This window comes from Brachyistius frenatus, unplaced genomic scaffold (assembly GCF_029030835.1).
Source record: "Brachyistius frenatus isolate BFR_SWC_R1_liver_20210118 unplaced genomic scaffold, ASM2903083v1 Contig_200, whole genome shotgun sequence".
Taxonomy (NCBI): Eukaryota; Metazoa; Chordata; class Actinopteri; family Embiotocidae; genus Brachyistius; species Brachyistius frenatus.
Genome location: NW_027210799.1, coordinates 110,143 through 126,660, shown reverse-complemented (window position 1 = coordinate 126,660; position 16,518 = coordinate 110,143). Strand labels below are relative to the sequence as shown.

The 16,518-nt window shown below is 43.5% G+C and overlaps 2 protein-coding genes across 4 annotated transcripts in view; one reads left to right on the top strand and one right to left on the bottom strand.

Annotated features, from left to right (window-relative positions):
* myo7ab (myosin VIIAb) overlaps window positions 1-6,500 on the top strand; it is a 30,527-nt gene extending 24,027 nt beyond the window's left edge. The window contains exons 35-49 of the mRNA XM_069718818.1: window positions 306-475; window positions 566-756; window positions 932-1,056; window positions 1,135-1,292; window positions 1,412-1,565; window positions 1,716-1,871; window positions 1,946-2,051; window positions 2,441-2,554; window positions 2,838-2,925; window positions 3,023-3,129; window positions 3,473-3,658; window positions 3,939-4,055; window positions 4,192-4,275; window positions 4,410-4,529; window positions 5,118-6,500. Of these exons, the coding sequence (XP_069574919.1) occupies window positions 306-475; window positions 566-756; window positions 932-1,056; window positions 1,135-1,292; window positions 1,412-1,565; window positions 1,716-1,871; window positions 1,946-2,051; window positions 2,441-2,554; window positions 2,838-2,925; window positions 3,023-3,129; window positions 3,473-3,658; window positions 3,939-4,055; window positions 4,192-4,275; window positions 4,410-4,529; window positions 5,118-5,210 (1,969 nt within the window). The 3' untranslated portion in view covers window positions 5,211-6,500. The remainder of the gene's footprint in view (window positions 1-305; window positions 476-565; window positions 757-931; window positions 1,057-1,134; window positions 1,293-1,411; window positions 1,566-1,715; window positions 1,872-1,945; window positions 2,052-2,440; window positions 2,555-2,837; window positions 2,926-3,022; window positions 3,130-3,472; window positions 3,659-3,938; window positions 4,056-4,191; window positions 4,276-4,409; window positions 4,530-5,117) is intronic.
* A 544-nt stretch (window positions 6,501-7,044) lies between these two features.
* Window positions 7,045-16,518, bottom strand: LOC138632922 (glycerophosphodiester phosphodiesterase domain-containing protein 5-like). 3 transcript variants are annotated; one of them, XM_069718819.1, is made up of 15 exons: window positions 16,306-16,518; window positions 14,896-14,999; window positions 14,030-14,123; window positions 13,753-13,812; window positions 11,709-11,807; window positions 11,506-11,599; window positions 11,224-11,369; window positions 10,588-10,670; window positions 10,305-10,455; window positions 9,448-9,672; window positions 8,780-8,937; window positions 8,461-8,608; window positions 8,242-8,324; window positions 8,045-8,124; window positions 7,045-7,484 (listed from the first exon to the last, which is right to left on the bottom strand). In XM_069718819.1, the coding sequence occupies exons 1-15, from the start codon at window positions 16,465-16,467 to the stop codon at window positions 7,402-7,404; spliced, it is 1,770 nt and encodes a 589-aa protein (XP_069574920.1). In that variant the 5' UTR covers window positions 16,468-16,518; the 3' UTR covers window positions 7,045-7,401. The 3 variants fall into 3 exon arrangements, with proteins under 3 accessions (XP_069574920.1, XP_069574921.1, XP_069574923.1); XM_069718820.1 differs by lacking the exons at window positions 14,030-14,123; window positions 14,896-14,999; XM_069718822.1 differs by lacking the exons at window positions 14,030-14,123; window positions 16,306-16,518 and having other exon boundaries at window positions 11,224-11,365; window positions 14,896-14,992.

The following is a 16,518-nucleotide window of genomic DNA, read 5'->3' as shown; positions in this document are numbered from 1 at the left end:
GAAGTAGCTCAAGCAGTGCGCCGTATTTGACCGTATGCCGACGATGTACTCGTCTACATGTGGGATGACGATCATTTTATTTATGTTGTACTTCGCATGGATTCAACAGACCTTGCTCGGTTTTTAGATTAAGAATAAACTGGTTACAAGCTGCTTTGCTTCCACCTAATAACATTTTTATTCTTCGGTCCAGGGATTCATTTTCCAACAAAAATACGATATTTCTTTAGAGAATTTACAGGAAAACTAACGTGTGAATAACTGGCCAGAAAAGCGTGGATTAAACTAACATTTTTCTTCTCCAGAGGGGGTAAACTCCAGGGCCAGAGTTTTACTCTGGCCACCATCAAAGGAGACGAGTACACGTTCACCTCCAACAACGCAGAGGACATCCGCGACCTGGTGGTCACTTTCCTCGATGGTCTGAGGAAGAGGTCCAAGTACGTGGTGGGACTGCTGGACTGTCCGAACCCCGGTGAGATTCAGTCATGGGAAACCGAAAACTGCACATTTATCAGCTGAATCGTGAACTTTTTCTTTTTTTTTTTAAATCTCCATCCGTCAGCGGGGGTGGACTCCACCTTCCTGAGTTTCTCCAAAGGCGATCTGATCATCCTGGACGAACATGACGGAGAGCACGTGATGAACTCCGGCTGGGCTCACGGCATCAACGACAAGACCAGGCAGAGAGGAGACTTCCCGGCTGACTGTGTCTATGTGCTGCCTACTATCACCAAGCCGCAGTACGACCTGGTGGTGAGTGTCGGTCACAACATTAATCAGCTTTTTCTGTTCGCACTCGGCTCGGTTTTACAGCGCAGAACGGGAAGAGGGCGCTGTTCTTCAGTGCAGTGTTGATTTCAGGAATCACGTCAGGGCTGGATCTCTAACTGGGGAAAGTGAAGCCACCGTCTGTTTGACTCTGTCTCAGGCTCTCGTGACGATGACTCCTGATCAGAGGCGCGAGTCTATCAGTTTGTCCCAGTTGAACCCGTCTGACCAAGAGGACAGAGCGAAGGCCTACACACTGGAGGAGTTCTCCTACGACTACTTCAGGTGCAAACAAAATCTGGAGGGACTCATTAACTGTAATGTGAAAATGTGTCTCCTCTAACCACCGCTGCATGTTTCCAGGCTGCCTCCTAAGAGCACTCTGAGCAGGGTGATGATCTCCAAAGCCCGGGGGAAGGACCGTCTGTGGAGCTGCACCAGGGAGCCTCTCAAACAGCCGCTGCTGAAGAAAGTCCTGGCTCACGAGGAGCTCGCCCAGGAGGCCTGCGTGGCCTTCATATATATCCTTTTTAGCGGAGGTTAAACAGGTCGTTTGATTTAAAAAATTTTTTTTTAGAGAAATCATACAAAAATTGCAGAAATGTTGTTATGTCTGTTGGCCTTAACCGTGTCCGTGCACCAGTGATGAAGTACATGGGCGACTACCCGTCCAAACGAGTGCGTTCGGTCAACGAGCTCACCGATCAGATATTCGAAGGAGCGCTGAAGGCCGAGCCGCTCAAAGACGAAATCTTCTGTCAGATTCTCAAACAGCTCACAGACAATCACATCAAGTAGGTCGGAAACACGCAGAAATCGGCAAAGATTTGTTTTTACGTATTTTACCGTGAATCGGAAAACAACCCCGACACGTTCCGGTCGTGAATCTCTCCGTGCCACAAAATACGCATCTGTTTGACCGCCGTCGGTGTGTCTGTGTGCAGGTACAGCGAGGAGAAGGGCTGGGAGCTGCTGTGGCTCTGCACCGGTCTGTTTCCTCCCAGTAACATCCTGCTGCCTCACGTGCAGAAGTTCCTCCAGGCCAAGAAACACTATCCTCTGGCTCCAGACTGCATGCAGCGGCTGCAGAAAGCTTTACGGTAACACGCGCCGTTCCTTCTTCCTCCGTCTCGCTCGCCCGGCAGTCGCTTCATCTCTCTGCCGTTTGTTGTAGAAACGGATCGAGGAAGTATCCCCCTCACCTGGTGGAGGTGGAGGCCATTCAGCACAAGACCACTCAGATCTTCCACAAAGTTTACTTCCCCGACGACTCGGACGAGGTCGGTGACCGCTAAAGTTCAAAATGCACATTTATTATATCCCGTTTTATTCCTGTGAGTTTGTGCCTGGTGCTGAATTTGGGGCTGTTACGTCGAGTTCAGTTGGTTGTAATCTGCAAGCTCACCAGTAGATGCCACTAAATCCTGCACGCTGCTCCTTTAACACAGATTCTCTTTTAATTGTGTAAAGAAGCATTATTTAATTGGTCCGAAAATATTATAAAATTATACTTGTATAGAACAGTATCAACTTTTTAAGTACATTATATACATCATATACTCTTTGAATCCTCTGTAAACTTTCTACAGGGAATTTAAAAAAAAATCCAAATTCACATTTTTCTGCATAGTTTCATGTCGTTCGTTCATTTTGGCGTTTTTGTTCGCAGGTGTTCGAGGTGGAGTCGAGCACGAAGGCCAAAGATTTCTGCCACAACATCTCCGGACGTCTTCTGCTCAAAACCTCCGAGGGCTTCAGTCTTTTCGTCAAGATCACTGACAAGGTGACGAGTTGATCTGTGGCCTAATTATAATGGTATAATTCTGTTGTTTTGCGTCTCTTTGTTGTTCTTTATTTTCAATGTTAGCTGTGACTTCCCTCAGAGGCTCTGGGACCAGGGGCTCCCCGACCCCTCGGGCCCCGACAGTAAACCTTCCATGGTTCTGTAGCTGCGGTCACTTTTCCCGCATCCTTTAGTTACCTCCGATGTACAATCTGATTGTCTGAGATTAGGCACGCTTGCAGACAACTTCCTGTCTTTCATTGTGATTTTTCTGGTGTTGCAGGTCATCAGTGTGCCGGACGGCGACTTCTTCTTTGACTTTGTGAGGCACCTGACCGACTGGATCAAGAAAGCCAGACATGTAAAAGACGGTAAAACCATCAGCTTTTATCTTTCGAAGCTCGTCCTCTCGCTGATAACTTCTTGCCGTAACGGTTTATCGTGTCCCGGTTGGTGGTGGGTGCGCAGGTGTCATGCCTTCGCTGACCTATCAGGTGTTCTTCATGAAGAAGCTGTGGACCAACACCGTGCCGGGAAAAGACTCCATGGCCGACTCCATCTTCCACTACTACCAAGTGAGTCTCAGCTTGAATTAACAAAACTTTTTGGCCCGAGACAAACAAAAAACACCAAAAACACCAAAAACACCATTAAATTAAAAAAAAAAAAACAACTAAATGGAGACAGTCTTAATAAGAGTAGGAATGATTTGTGTAGATACTGTATGTGGCACTGGACGCCGCCTTATTTTAAAGCCACTTTCAGGGTCTGTTTGAGTTTAGGGACAATGTTAGTGGGTCTGAGAATGAAAAAATCTTAATTTAGCGCCACTGAGCAGCTTAAAAAAAAAAAAAATTAAAAAAAAACAACATATAAATGATGCAGTTTCTGACCAGCGACTGTTTTTTCTCTCTACAGGAGCTGCCTAAGTATCTGCGTGGCTACCACAAGTGTTCGAAGGAAGAGGTGCACCAGCTGGCGGCGCTGATCTACAGGGTGAAGTTCGAGGACGATAAATCCCAATTCCACAACATGTCCAAGATCCTGAAGGAGCTCGTCCCTCAGGACCAGATGAGACATCTGTCCCCCGACGACTGGAAGAGGGTGAGCGGCGGCAGTAAAACACGTCTCCACACAAAATCTAAATATGTTCTTCACTAAAGTTTTAAAACCTTTTCTTTAAGGTCAAATCACATATTTAAGATTTCATAGGTGGATGCTGTCTTTCACTTTAATGTACTTTGGTCCTCTAAAAATACACCAAGGATCGATAGTTAATCAAATATGAATAAAACATGACAAACTAGAGGTAAAGCACTCCCACTTAATGTCTGTCTGAGATGGTGGAAGTGTATAAACTAATGTGTCATCTTCCTGTTTTCAGTCCATCATGTCTCTCTTCAACAAGCACTCAGGGAAGACTGGCGAAGAAGCCAAACTCTCCTTCCTGAAAATCATCTACAAGTGGCCCACGTTCGGTTCTGCCTTCTTTGAAGTCAAGGTAACGACGTTAGGCCGTAATAATTTATAAAAGCTCGTCATGAATACGATAAGAGGGGCTGTTGCGCTCATCGATTTCCTCCTGCGACAATTTCAGAAAGTGACACAACACTGTGAAAATGTGTGTTTTTCTGCAGCAAACAACGGATCCAAATTACCCAGAAACCCTCCTGATAGCGATCAACAAACATGGAGTCAGTCTGATCGATCCCAAGTCGAAGGTGGGTGCGCTTTAATTCGTTTGTACACATTAATATTTAAATCTAAAAATATCAGTTTTGGGGGGTGTTTGAGGTGTGAAAGAGGACTTTGCTGTGAATCTGTGTTTATCTGTGACTCGTTATATTTCCTGCAGGACATCCTCACCACTCACCTCTTCACCAAAATCTCCAACTGGAGCAGCGGCAACACGTACTTCCACATCACCATCGGAAACCTGGTGCGAGGCAGCAAGCTGCTGTGTGAAACCTCACTGGTGAGAGAGCCTCGGTTTCCTCCGACTCCGGTCAGAACGAGTAGAAAATAAGAGTCTGGGTCATTAACTTTCAAAATAAAAGTCTAGATATGTCAAAATGGCATATTTTGCAACCTGTGCAGTGAACGCAACACGTTAGCTTCAGGTTTACGCCTGCAGAGCACTTTATTAGGAACTCTAATGCAATCTAGCTCTGCTACAAATTCAGCTTTATTATTGACATAGTAGTGTTCCTATTATTTTGTCCACCTCCCTTAAAACGCTTGAGGGAAATGCATTAGAGCACGCTAGTGTTCCTATTAAAGTGGTTGGTGAGCCTACATCCATCTCTCAAGGCATGAGGCGTTCAGGGACATTACTGAGTGTAGTTCACCTCTGTCGCGGCAGCACACAATCACCGACAGAAGCGGGAGACAAAATTAAGAAATATAAACCGGAATTTAGAGCAATATATTCCCAGGAAGCAGCAATTATAAATTCACGGCAAAACTTTTGATCAAACGGAAAAAAAAAAAAAAAATATCTGGAAATTATACATTGTTCTGTGAAAAGTGCATCACAATAATCAAACCTGTCCTCATCTTCCAGGGCTACAAAATGGACGACCTCCTGACCTCTTACATCAGCCAGATGCTGACGACAATGACCAAACAGCGAACCGCCCGGGGCAACAGCAATTGAGCAGGCGACTGGAAACTCATCGATCGCTGTCAATCAATCACGCACACAGAGAGTCTGTAAACATGCAAACAGACGTGTTGGTGGACGTCGGCGCTGTGATGCCAACATTTTCATTTCTGTTATTATGCATTGGCCCTGTCTTAAAACTCACCTTTTTGCCTTTAAATGACCTTTTCCCAACACGCCACATGTTACGCGGCGTCGTGTGTCATTACATTAGCAGTGAGGTTTAAGTTTTACGCGTTGAACTTTCAGTGCAACGACTCGCAGACTTCTTGAGACTGAAATCAATGTCGCAATGTTTTTCTAAAATGAGACGGCTGAGCAGAAAAATCTCTCCGCCCGTATTTATCGAGTGTTTCAGAGCAGGAAATTGGTCCAAATGACTCCTATAAAGCCGCAATTATATTCCCAATAAATCAGAAAATGGTACAAAAAAAAAAAATAAAGATCCTTCAGACAAATTCTCTTCTTTGAAAACCATACAAAATAAATTTGGCACATTTGCAAGAAGAAAAATAATCAATGAATTAAAAAAGCTGCCAAATACTTTCAAGTCCTTCGCGAGTGACTCTGTGACGCTTCATAAATACGAGCCTTAATCTCAAACTGCTGCTTTAGATGGTTGTAAAAAAAAAAACTAACGATTCCTGAAACAGCTGCGAAGTCCCGTCACACCAAAATCCCCCAAAAAGTTTTCTTGTTGTTTTTTGTTGTTGTTTGTTTGTCTGTTCAGTAGCTCCTTATTTATCCTTCGAGTTGTTCCAACGTTATCCAGCTAACTTCAAAATATTTAAGAAAAATCAACCGTTGCAGTTTATTTACCAAATCAAATACAAAAGAATTTCGAGTTACGATCTGGATTTAAACGTAGCTTCAGTGTGGAGGAATTACGAATAATTTGTATTTGTATTTTATTGCATCGTTAGTCGTGCACGTGCAAAGTAACAGCCCAAATTTTTTTTGCCACCAAATTCAAACACCATCTTTGTTTGAGTCGATCCACAGTAGTTTGTTTTCAGAGCGTCTCCGTGTGAACTGTAGATGGTGAATGATTTTATTCTCATTTGTCTTGTTTTTGTTTTTTTTCTAAATATATGAAGAATTAGCATTGATTTTTAAGCATCTAGTCATAATCACAATACTGTTTTTGGACAATGTTTATGAAGCAGAAATTGTTTCATCCACGATGTGACCACATATCTTTAAGTAGCAATGAATAAATTACATTTTGCAAAGTGCACGTTCACATTCGTTTCATTTCAACTATTTAAAACTATTTAAAACTATTCAACATCTTTATGAGCCAGAGAACTGCACCAACATGCAAGTAACTTTAAATCTATATCAGTTCAATAATTGGTCCCTCCAGGAACAGTCTTTTTTTTTTTTTGCGATCAAAGAAAGTTCGATTCTGCAGCCCTTTAAAAAATAAAAGAAATTCGATAGAATTTGCGGCAATTTATGCCTTTTTTGGGGTTTTTGATTTTTGGAATTCGGTTAAATATTCATTAATTATTGCGTTTTCCTGGAGGAACTCATTATAATCATGCACACCTGGTGTCTGGACGCTGGCGTGTTGCTCATTAACTAAAACTAAAGTCTGTATCACACAAACGTAGATCTCAAAATTATTAGTCACTCAACCTACAAACAAGGGACAAAATGTATGCTAACATTTTGTAATTTCTTAATTCATATAGATATTTTACAGACGTACTTTTATATACATCAAACAGAAATTTAGGAACTAGGGAATATAAAATTTTACATTTTTTTGTATTTAAATTTGAATAGGTTCACTGTAAAAAAAAAAAAAAAACGAGTAAAAAAATCAATTTGATTTTAGTTTTATTGAAAAATTAAATACTTCATGCATTTACATTTAATCATACAAATATCTTCAGTTGGACTTTAACTGCGGTTCTGTCATGTTTACATAAAGTTATTGAGCATTAAATATAGGTTTGTAAAATCAGGTGGAAACACCGTCGACACACAAAACAAGTTAACGAACGAGATCCAACATGTTTACATGTGAACATCAAACCTGAGAGGAGAATTTGATTTCTGTAGGATGTTGATAAAACAAAGTGAGGGAAGGTTTCTGTCACTTTATTTCATTAAGACAAAGAGTTTCTCTGAGATCTTACGCGTCGGCAGTGTGCGGCTCGGCGTCGCCACGGTGATGTCAGTGCTCGGTTACGGCTGCCGGGTTGAGCGTCGTCACCGTTTGGGAGTTAGCGCTGGAGACCGACCAGATATCGCTCATCTCTACGAGAGAAGGTCAGAGTCAGAAAGGTGGTAATTAATCAAATACAGGGAAGCCGTGAAGGACAGATATTATTATCCTGCAGGTAAACTGATTACACGGCTGCAATTTATTTAGAATTTTTTTATGTAACTGAACAATAAATGTTGTCGACAAAATTGAAATAAATATATCATAATTCCTCAAATTAAATAGTTTAAACTATTAAAACAAATCTAAAATGTTTTATGCACTGAAATAAAAACACTTTATGGCAAAATATAAAAAGAAAATTTTAAAATCTAATTAGCTTTTAAAATGATTGATTTATAATGCACATATCAGTATGTCGTCAATATTTGATCAGAAAATGGAAATCTGTGATTCTGTCGTAATAAACATAGACTTTGATTTTTCATGGGGTTTTAGCACCTGTTTTTTTTTTTCAATTTTATACTATAAATAGAAATAACGTTCCAATAATTTACAACTTTTATGGATTCAAAGCGGCTCTAAACTGTCCGCAGTGAAACATCTCAACTACTTCATAATATTTCATATTTGTCTTTTTTTTTATTTTTACCTGTTTTGAATTTGCTGTAAGTGCCGTTGTCCATCGTGATTTTGCCGCCGGAGCAGAAAGCCAGTCGACGTTCTCGCCACCTGGAAGCAAACGACACACTTTTGATTTATCGCCTCGACCCGCTCGGATCGGACTTCTACTTTCAGTCCCGGCTGCGGAGGGAAGGTGGGACGGCTTTGTTTATCCGAATGATTCACCAGTGGAAGAAGAGGATGACGAGGATCAGGAGGAAGGACACCAGATCGGTGAGAATCCACATCAGGTTATATTCACGCGGACTCTGAGAGACAGAAATAAAAGAGACAGTCGGGGAGCAGCGAGGTGGAAATCACACGAGCGCGTTCAAAAAAAAAAAAAATAGATTACAATAAAAACGATTCGGCCTCAGGCGTCGGCGGAGGACTTGTTGAACTCACCATGAGGAACAGAGGAGCGGTGACGGTGCTGAGCAGCTGGGGGGCGTTGGTGGTGACGGAGTGGGCTCCGGTGCACCAGGCCAGAGAGTGGAGCCACGGCTGGCTGATCACGTACAGGTTGGTGGTGATGTTCGCTGCGGCGTACTCCCTGTAGAGAGGAGAGACGTCACGGCAACACCGGGATGGAGGACGTCAGAGTCTTAATGCTGACTGACACACACACACACACACACACACACACACACACACACACACACACACACACACACACACACACACACACACACACACACACACACACACACACACACACACACACCTGATGAGCTCCATGGACATGGAGCTGTAGTGCAGGTTGACTTTGACGATGTGCTGACTGTGCAGCTCCTCTAGAGGGAGCCGACTGCCTGAAGTCTGTCGCAGCCCGGGGTCGATTTCCCGGACCAGAGATCGAAGGTCTGAGGGCAGCCACAGCACCTGGCGAGAACACACACACACACACACACACACACACACACACACACACACACACACACACACACACTCAGGTAGAAAGTAGTGCAGAGTTTGTCACGTTCACACCCACTACTCGTTCACAATAACTTCCCTGTTTAAGTCATGAGCACGTCGACTGTCAAACGACGCAACGTTTAAATTGCAGGATTTTATAATGGAGTCTGGTGTGACTTTAAAAGAGAGCGAACAGGACAGAATGTGCAGCAGGCTTTTACAGCTCAACTCAGTTTGACAAAAACAACAAATGACAATTCAGAAATTGGATTTTAACAAATAAAAATGGACATTTTATATTTTTTGTTTCATGTCGTTACGTGTGCGCTCACGATAATGTTGAGGTTGTCGGGATAAAAACGAACCACTGATTAACCAAAAAATGATAATAAACAGTTAAATAGCAACAGAGATAATCCAGCACTTCTATTAATAAAACTTCCTGCTGGTCTAAACGTCATCGTCCCGCTGCCTCACCTGTGAGGACTGGATGGACGACTCGTTCTGGATGACGTCCAGCGTGCGCTGGATCCAGGTGTCCCGGTAAGGGTGACCTCTGGGCGGCCGGTAGAGGTCGAAGATCACCAGTTTGTGTGTGCGCGCTGCCAGCTGCAGGAAGACCTGCATGCTGCAGACCGACTGGTTTCCTGCCCGCCGCCGCTCCTCCGCCCCCAGAGAGCCCGCCGTACCGAACGGGTTGTGCTGGAAGGGACGACCGCAGATACACCGATTAATACGGTGACGTAACACGGAGGCCCGTATGTTCTTCGTCTGCCAGCTGAGTGTCATGTCGGACTACAAATTAACGGACAGTCGTGGAAATGTTGTGCTTTTTCTGTGGCAGATTGAGTGCACGACATTCATCTTTAATAGAAAAAAACAAACAAGAATTTGGTGCACAGGTTATCTATTTGGGTTTTCTAAATAAATGATGAAGACACCCTCTTAGATTCATAATCTAGTGGTTCTAAAATGTCTTTTGACTTCCCGAGGCCTCTTAAGCTGTTCCACCAAACTGAAGTGAAATTGTAATATAATATTTTATTTTGAATGTTTTGACTCCAATGCCGCACAAATTATGACTTTTATGAGCTATTTACAAAAGACATCCTTCAGTTTAAACAAACTAAATAACAAAGTAAACTCTTATTTTGCCCCGAAAATATTTTAATAATTTATTTATTTTTTTAAAAACATGAAAGAAGAGTTTGAAAGCAGGCAGTTGTTTCTTAATGCGTTTCAGATCGTCAAGCAGAAACGATGGATTCATGTAATTAATTTGGTTAATTTAGTTGCATTATCTAGTAAAATATAAGTATTAGATCGGGACTCACGGAGAGGAACCAGGCGCCGGCGTTCAGGCTCTCCAGCTCAGTCCAGGTGAACATGGCGGCCGGCGTGTCGGTCCGGTTGGGGAAAACCTGGTGGACGTTGGTGGTCCGTCGCAGCGTGTGGTCGTGCATCAGGAAGGGAACGCCGTCAAAGCTGCAACAGGACGACACCATCGGAAATGTAATACCGTTGTCGCGACTTCGTTTTGTTGCTTCCACGTCTCGTTTGGGATTTATTCGTTTCTAGTCTTTTGTCTATTTTCACGTGTCGCAGCAGCTGGCCGACCTGATGGTGACGTCCGTCTCCAGGCCGTCACTTCCAGCCTCCACCGCCTTCTCAAAGGACATCAGTGTGTTTTCTGGAGCGAGCTGCAGCGACATAATGAACATTCACACGCTTACATGTGCGGTCGTTGAGTTTATGGAACATAAAAGTTCATGTTTTACTTGGTAGAGTGAATATTTTTTTGATCCCTGCAATAAAACCGCTAAATCATAAATAGTCTCAATAGGAAGGATGTGAGCAGAGTTCCCGTTTCAAAGACGGGTGCTGTTCATGAAAACACAGAGGGTCCAAGAAAAGCTTCAGATTTGGCTTCTTATGCAGACTTTCATGTTTTTTATTTTTTTTCTACAAAGAGCAAGGGATTTGATAACAGCAGAAAAATATATTCTCCAGTTTGAGCCTCTCAGATGTGACAATGTGCTGCTTTTCCATTAATGTGAGACAGTCAATTTAAATGTTCTCTCTGCAGATGTGAGGTGCCGTTTCTCATAACTTTTCAGGCTGTGATCAATAATTAAATGTTAGTTGCAGCCAGAAATTCAAATTTGTTTTCCGTTTCTGGAGAAAAGTCAAACTTAACATCTTCCGCTGTGATTAAGTTCCCGTTCCTGTAACCGTCCGAAGGGTCCCGCTCACCATCGGCGCTCCTCTGTGGCTGATGAGCGCCGGCGCGGGGCCGAGGGTTCCCCCCTCTTTGATACAAGGAGAGTACAAACCGAGGGGAACCAGGTAGAGGGCCGACAGGACGCTCAGGTACACGACCAGGATCAGGCCCCGCCTTACTGAAACACAAACACCCGTCGTGAGAATCGCACACGGGGGAGACTGAAAGCATCCGAGGACGCGAAACCAAATTCAAAACCTCCGACACGAGTTAGAAAACATCGCACGTCATATCAAAAGCTGGAAAAACCGCACCTCTGCTGTTCATGCGAAAGAAATGCAAAGCCACCGGCCAAGCGAGCGACGTCAGCGTTAAGACTCCGCCCACGTGCAGGTAAGGAGCCGTTACCTGGTCAGAAGAGGACACAAAACATCTGGTAGAGTCTGGAATCAGCGGCGGAAACCGCAGAGAGGAGGAGGAGGAGGAAGAGGAGGAGGAGGAAGAAGAAGAAGGTCACCTGGAAGGAAAGCAGTAACGTCCTCCACTCTTTGCTCCACAGGTCGGACAGGACGGCGGTGGCGGCGACGGAGAAGGTCAGACTCACCAGGATGCCGATCTGACGAGAGGACAACGAGTCAAGGTTCCGCTTGGATCGACCGGTATCAATCTGATGTGTCTTTATATTTTGTTTTTAATCACGTTTTATGCATTTTATTCCTATTTCGTGAAGCACTTTGTTCACGCTGTTGTTGAAAAGTGTTGAATTTATGGGCATTTATTATTGTAACGTGAAAAATGTCATCAGAGTGAGGAAACAAACTGACGTGAGAGAGTTTAGAGGGAGATTAACAGGTTGATGACGTGTCATTAACTACGATCATATTACCAACGAGATCAGTGGATAAAGTTCAATATCCGAAGAAGGAAACATCTGTCAGTGGTACTGGAGTTCCTCAGGGAACTGTTCTGTCTCCTTCCTGTTCACCTTCTACACAACTGACTTCCAGTACAACTCAGAGTCCTGCCATCTGCAGAAGTTCTCTGATGACTCTGCAGTGGTAGGATGTATAAGGGACGGACGGGAGGACGAGTACAGGGCAGTAGTGGAGGACTTTGTGGAGTGGGCGGGAAGAAATCACCTGCTCCTGAACATGGCCAAGACCAGAGAGATGGTGGTCGACTTCAGGAGGAAGACGACGGCTCCACAACCGCTGAGAGTTCTGGGAGAGGAGGTGGACATGGTGGAGGAGTACAAGTACCTGGTGTCTCCATGACAACAGACTGAACTGGAAGACCAACATCAACGCTGTCTACAAGAAGGTGATGAGTCGACTCTTTTTCTTGAGGAAACTTCGATCCTTCAATGTGTGCAGCGAGATGTTGGAGATGTTCTACCATCTGTTGTGGCCAGTGAACTGTACTTCTCTGTAGTCTGCTGGGGGAGCAGCATTGGAGCCGGTGACACCAACAGACTTAACAAACTGGTGAAGAAGTCCGGCTCCATCATCGGCTACAAACTGGACAGCCTGGAAAAGGTGGTGGAGAGGAGGACGCTGAGGAAACTATTGTCCATATTGGATAATCCTGACCACCCTCTCCACCACCTGCTGCAGGGACAGAGGAGGACGTTCTCTAAAAGGTTCCTCCAGCTACGCTGTCACAAGGACAGATACAGGAGATCATTCCTGATACAGGAGATCATTCCTGATACAGGAGATCATTCCTGATACAGGAGATCATTCCAGATACAGGAGATCATTCCTGATACAGGAGATCATTCCTGAGACAGGAGATCATTCCTGATACAGGAGATCATTCCAGATACAGGAGATCATTCCAGATACAGGAGATCATTCCAGATACAGGAGATCATTCCTGCCCACTGCAATAAGACTGTACAATAACTCACCTCTGGCAAAATCCATCACAGTACAATAACACTGTTGACTGTGTTTCTTGGTTTGTTGTATATAATATATATAGATATATACTGTACTGTATATATATATACATATATATATGTTGACTGCGTTTCTTGGTTTGTTTGTATATAATATATATAGATATATAATGTACTGTATATACTGTGCATTTTATATTTTATATTTATATTTTTTACTGCTATTTACTGCTATTTTATTGCTTTTCTATTATTCTATTCTATTATTTTATTCTATTATTTCTATTATTATCTTATTGCTTCTGTATGCTGCTGTAGCGAAAACATTTCCCCTCGGGGATTAATGAAGTAAATACCCACCTACCTACCTACCATCTCTTTTAGCAGAATTAGCTTTAAGAGTTAGCTTTTTTTACACTTATTTTTAATTTTTAATACTACCGTTAGCCGAGTTTAGATTCCTCTCTGCTTTTCAACCGAGCATCCCGTCGGTGGAGACACAAAGGTCGTCTCGCTCTCATTTTGTGCGCACTTCACCTTGAAGCGGGACTCGTGGGTAGTTTGGCATCTGATGTTGTGACTGAAAATGTGGGCTGAGAAACAAATTTGTCTGAAAGCTGCAGGAGGTCGAAACTTTGAAACAAATTAAACAATGAGTTACCTTGTGACTCCAGTGTAAATGAAGCTTCTGGCCTTCTGACAACAAACACACGGCCAGCAGCTGCACGAAGAAGAAACACAGATGAGTTCAGTCTGATCTCCACAGCACATATTTGAACACTTTATCACTTATATGTGTCAAAAATGTTCAACACCGATGCTTTGACTTCAATAACAGTTCCTCAATGATATCCACTTCGATACCGAGTTCACTTTAAGAAAAAGAAAGCTGCGTTACACATTACAGCTGCATGTTTCCTGTAGCTACAGTGTCTCACCACGAGCACAGTGACGTAGGTGAAGAAGCCGGCAGCGACGACCAGCAGCACCACCGACCAGGGAAACCAGAAGCCCAGGTTCCCAAAGTTAAACCTTCACACCCAGAGACATGTCAGGGACAGAGGTAAGAGGACGTGTTAGTGATGGATGGAGAAGGACACCAGGATGGAACGATAAACCAAAAGAGAGTCAGAAATCCAGAACGTGCAGAGAGAGTTAGCAGAGAAGATGAGATGAAAGTCTGATTTTTGAAGACCTTCCCGCCTGGGACTTTCTACATGGATTTTGCATGTTCCTGCAAAAACAATAACTGGCTTGGAACTGCACTATTTTGCTGCTTTTATTGCATGCTTGTCTGACTTATATGACTTTTAAAGATGCTATGGGAGAGCAATCAGCGGTGCAGCGGTCGGTGTTGTTGGCTCCCAGTCAGAAGGTTCCAGGTTCGAGACTCGCCCTGGAAAGGACGACATTAGCAACTTAAATGAAAAACCAGGTCAAAGGCAAGAATCAAACCTGGAACCTTCTGACTGGGAGGCACCAGTGCTAACCACTACACTACTGCTCTGTCGCCAATAAGATGTTTAAAAGCCATATAAGTCGTAAAAGTCAGACAAACATGCAATAAAGACAGCACAATTTTACAGTTGCTGGCACATGCTATAGTATGACTTTTTTTTATCCCATTTTGGACGACATGCTATAACATAACTTTTTGATCATACATCATGTATACAGTGGGAGCACCTTTGTCCTGTGAAGTTGCAGCAGGTTAATGTGTACATTAGTCACGCGTGTGGAAAACATGCAGCCTGCCGTGTGTTCACTGGTGACTGTGCTGCGTGTGTTAAGTGACTCAACCCACCAGTCAAAGTCATTGTAGTCGTTCTTTGCTTGTCCCCAGAAGTAGAGAAACACCAGCGTTAAGCAGAAAGCCGCCACGAGCAGAGCGAAGCTGGCGCCTTCCGCCTGAGCAGCAGAGACAAAAAACAAACATCTGCTCGGTGCTCCGCCCTTCAACACAGCGAGCTCTTCCTCTTCGCATTTACTGCCCCGTTTCTGTGGAGATGAAGGACTGACCTTTGACCTTCGTGGGGACAGAGGCGCTCTGTCATCGGTCATGTTTGAGAACTATTTATCCCTCAGCTGACTGTAAAAATCGACCCTTAAAAGAAAGAATTGAAGCTCCTGCAATGAAACTGAACTTCCTTTCGGTTGTTTTATTGATTAGTTTGCCTTCTTCCAGCCGGTTATTGATTCATTTCCAACCACAGGAACTCGTTAATTGATTGTTTCTGTTTCTATGTTGCTGATTACATGGTGCGTAAAACTTGTGCTGTATATTTAATTTAAACACCGTCTTTAAAAGCCTGAATTAAAAAATAAATCAGGTCGTTATTACATTGAACTTCAATTCCCAGGTTGTTTTAAAGACGTTTTACGGCCTTTGTGTATTTATTAAGACATCGTTTCTCAACCTTTCTCGCTTGTGACTCCATAAATAAACATGAGTTTATTCCTTCAGTTATAAAAAACAGCTCCATCTGCAGTGGTGGAAGGAGTTCTCGGATACTGAGAAGTAAAAGCAGCAGTATGACAGCAACGAAGCACTTTTTTTTTTTTTTTAAGTATTAGCATCAAAACATATTTAAAGATTATAATAATATAACTGATGCCTTAAACTGTGTTTCACATTTCCTAGGGGGGATTAAAGAGTGGACCACGGAGCGCAGTGATGCTGCAACTTTCCTGAGTTTCGTCAGTAATAATAATAACTAAAAGGCATCGTTGTGCTTTTATTTTGAAGTCAGGGTTTGGAGTATTTCTACACCGGATTGGGTCCCAATGTGGCGTAGAAATATTCAAGCAAATATTTCCTCCAATTCTGCTCTCACCCAGATTTCTTTAATAAATCAGGTTCCATGCCTAGTCCTTTATCTCCAGACTTTTACTTTGGTAGGACATTACATTTATTACATTACATTTCATTTATCTGATGCTTTTATCCAAAGTGACTTACAATAAGTGCATTTCAACCATGAGGGTACAAAACCAGAACAAACAAGAATCAAGAAAATACAATTTCTTCAAGAAAGCCAAACTACAAAATGCTAAAAGTAAGTGCCATTTTAAGCGCTACTAAAGTTCTCCTATTCGAGGTGAAGTCGGACATCCTGTGAAATATAAAAACTGAAGCCGTCCGGTGTAGGATCCACTAACCGTGCAGTGAACTGTGATCCCACTGACCGACTCCTGCGGCTGCCGGTCGTCTCACCTTGTTGCAGCAGCAGCCTCCCGGCTGAGCGCCGCTCCTCTCCAAGCGTCTCCACTGGCAGCCGTACAGACCGGACAGACAGGACACGAAGCGCCGGTGCTCGTAACGCCGCAGCAGCTGAGCACGAAGAGCACGCAGCCGCCGGGACAACGTGGACGCCATGACTCACTCCGACGCTGCCTCCATCCTGCTCACGCGCGCCTGAGCCAACGG

Bases quoted from the DNA above. Each gene is read 5' to 3' on its own strand.
- LOC138632922 (XM_069718819.1), bottom strand. From the start codon at position 16,467: ATGGCGTCCACGTTGTCCCGGCGGCTGCGTGCTCTTCGTGCTCAGCTG. The intron at 13,813-14,029 runs GTGAGACACTGT...TTCTTCGTGCAG, and splicing joins CCTACGTCACTGTGCTCGTG to CTGCTGGCCGTGTGTTTGTT. The intron at 11,600-11,708 runs GTGACCTTCTTC...TCTTCTGACCAG, and splicing joins CGTTACTGCTTTCCTTCCAG to GTAACGGCTCCTTACCTGCA.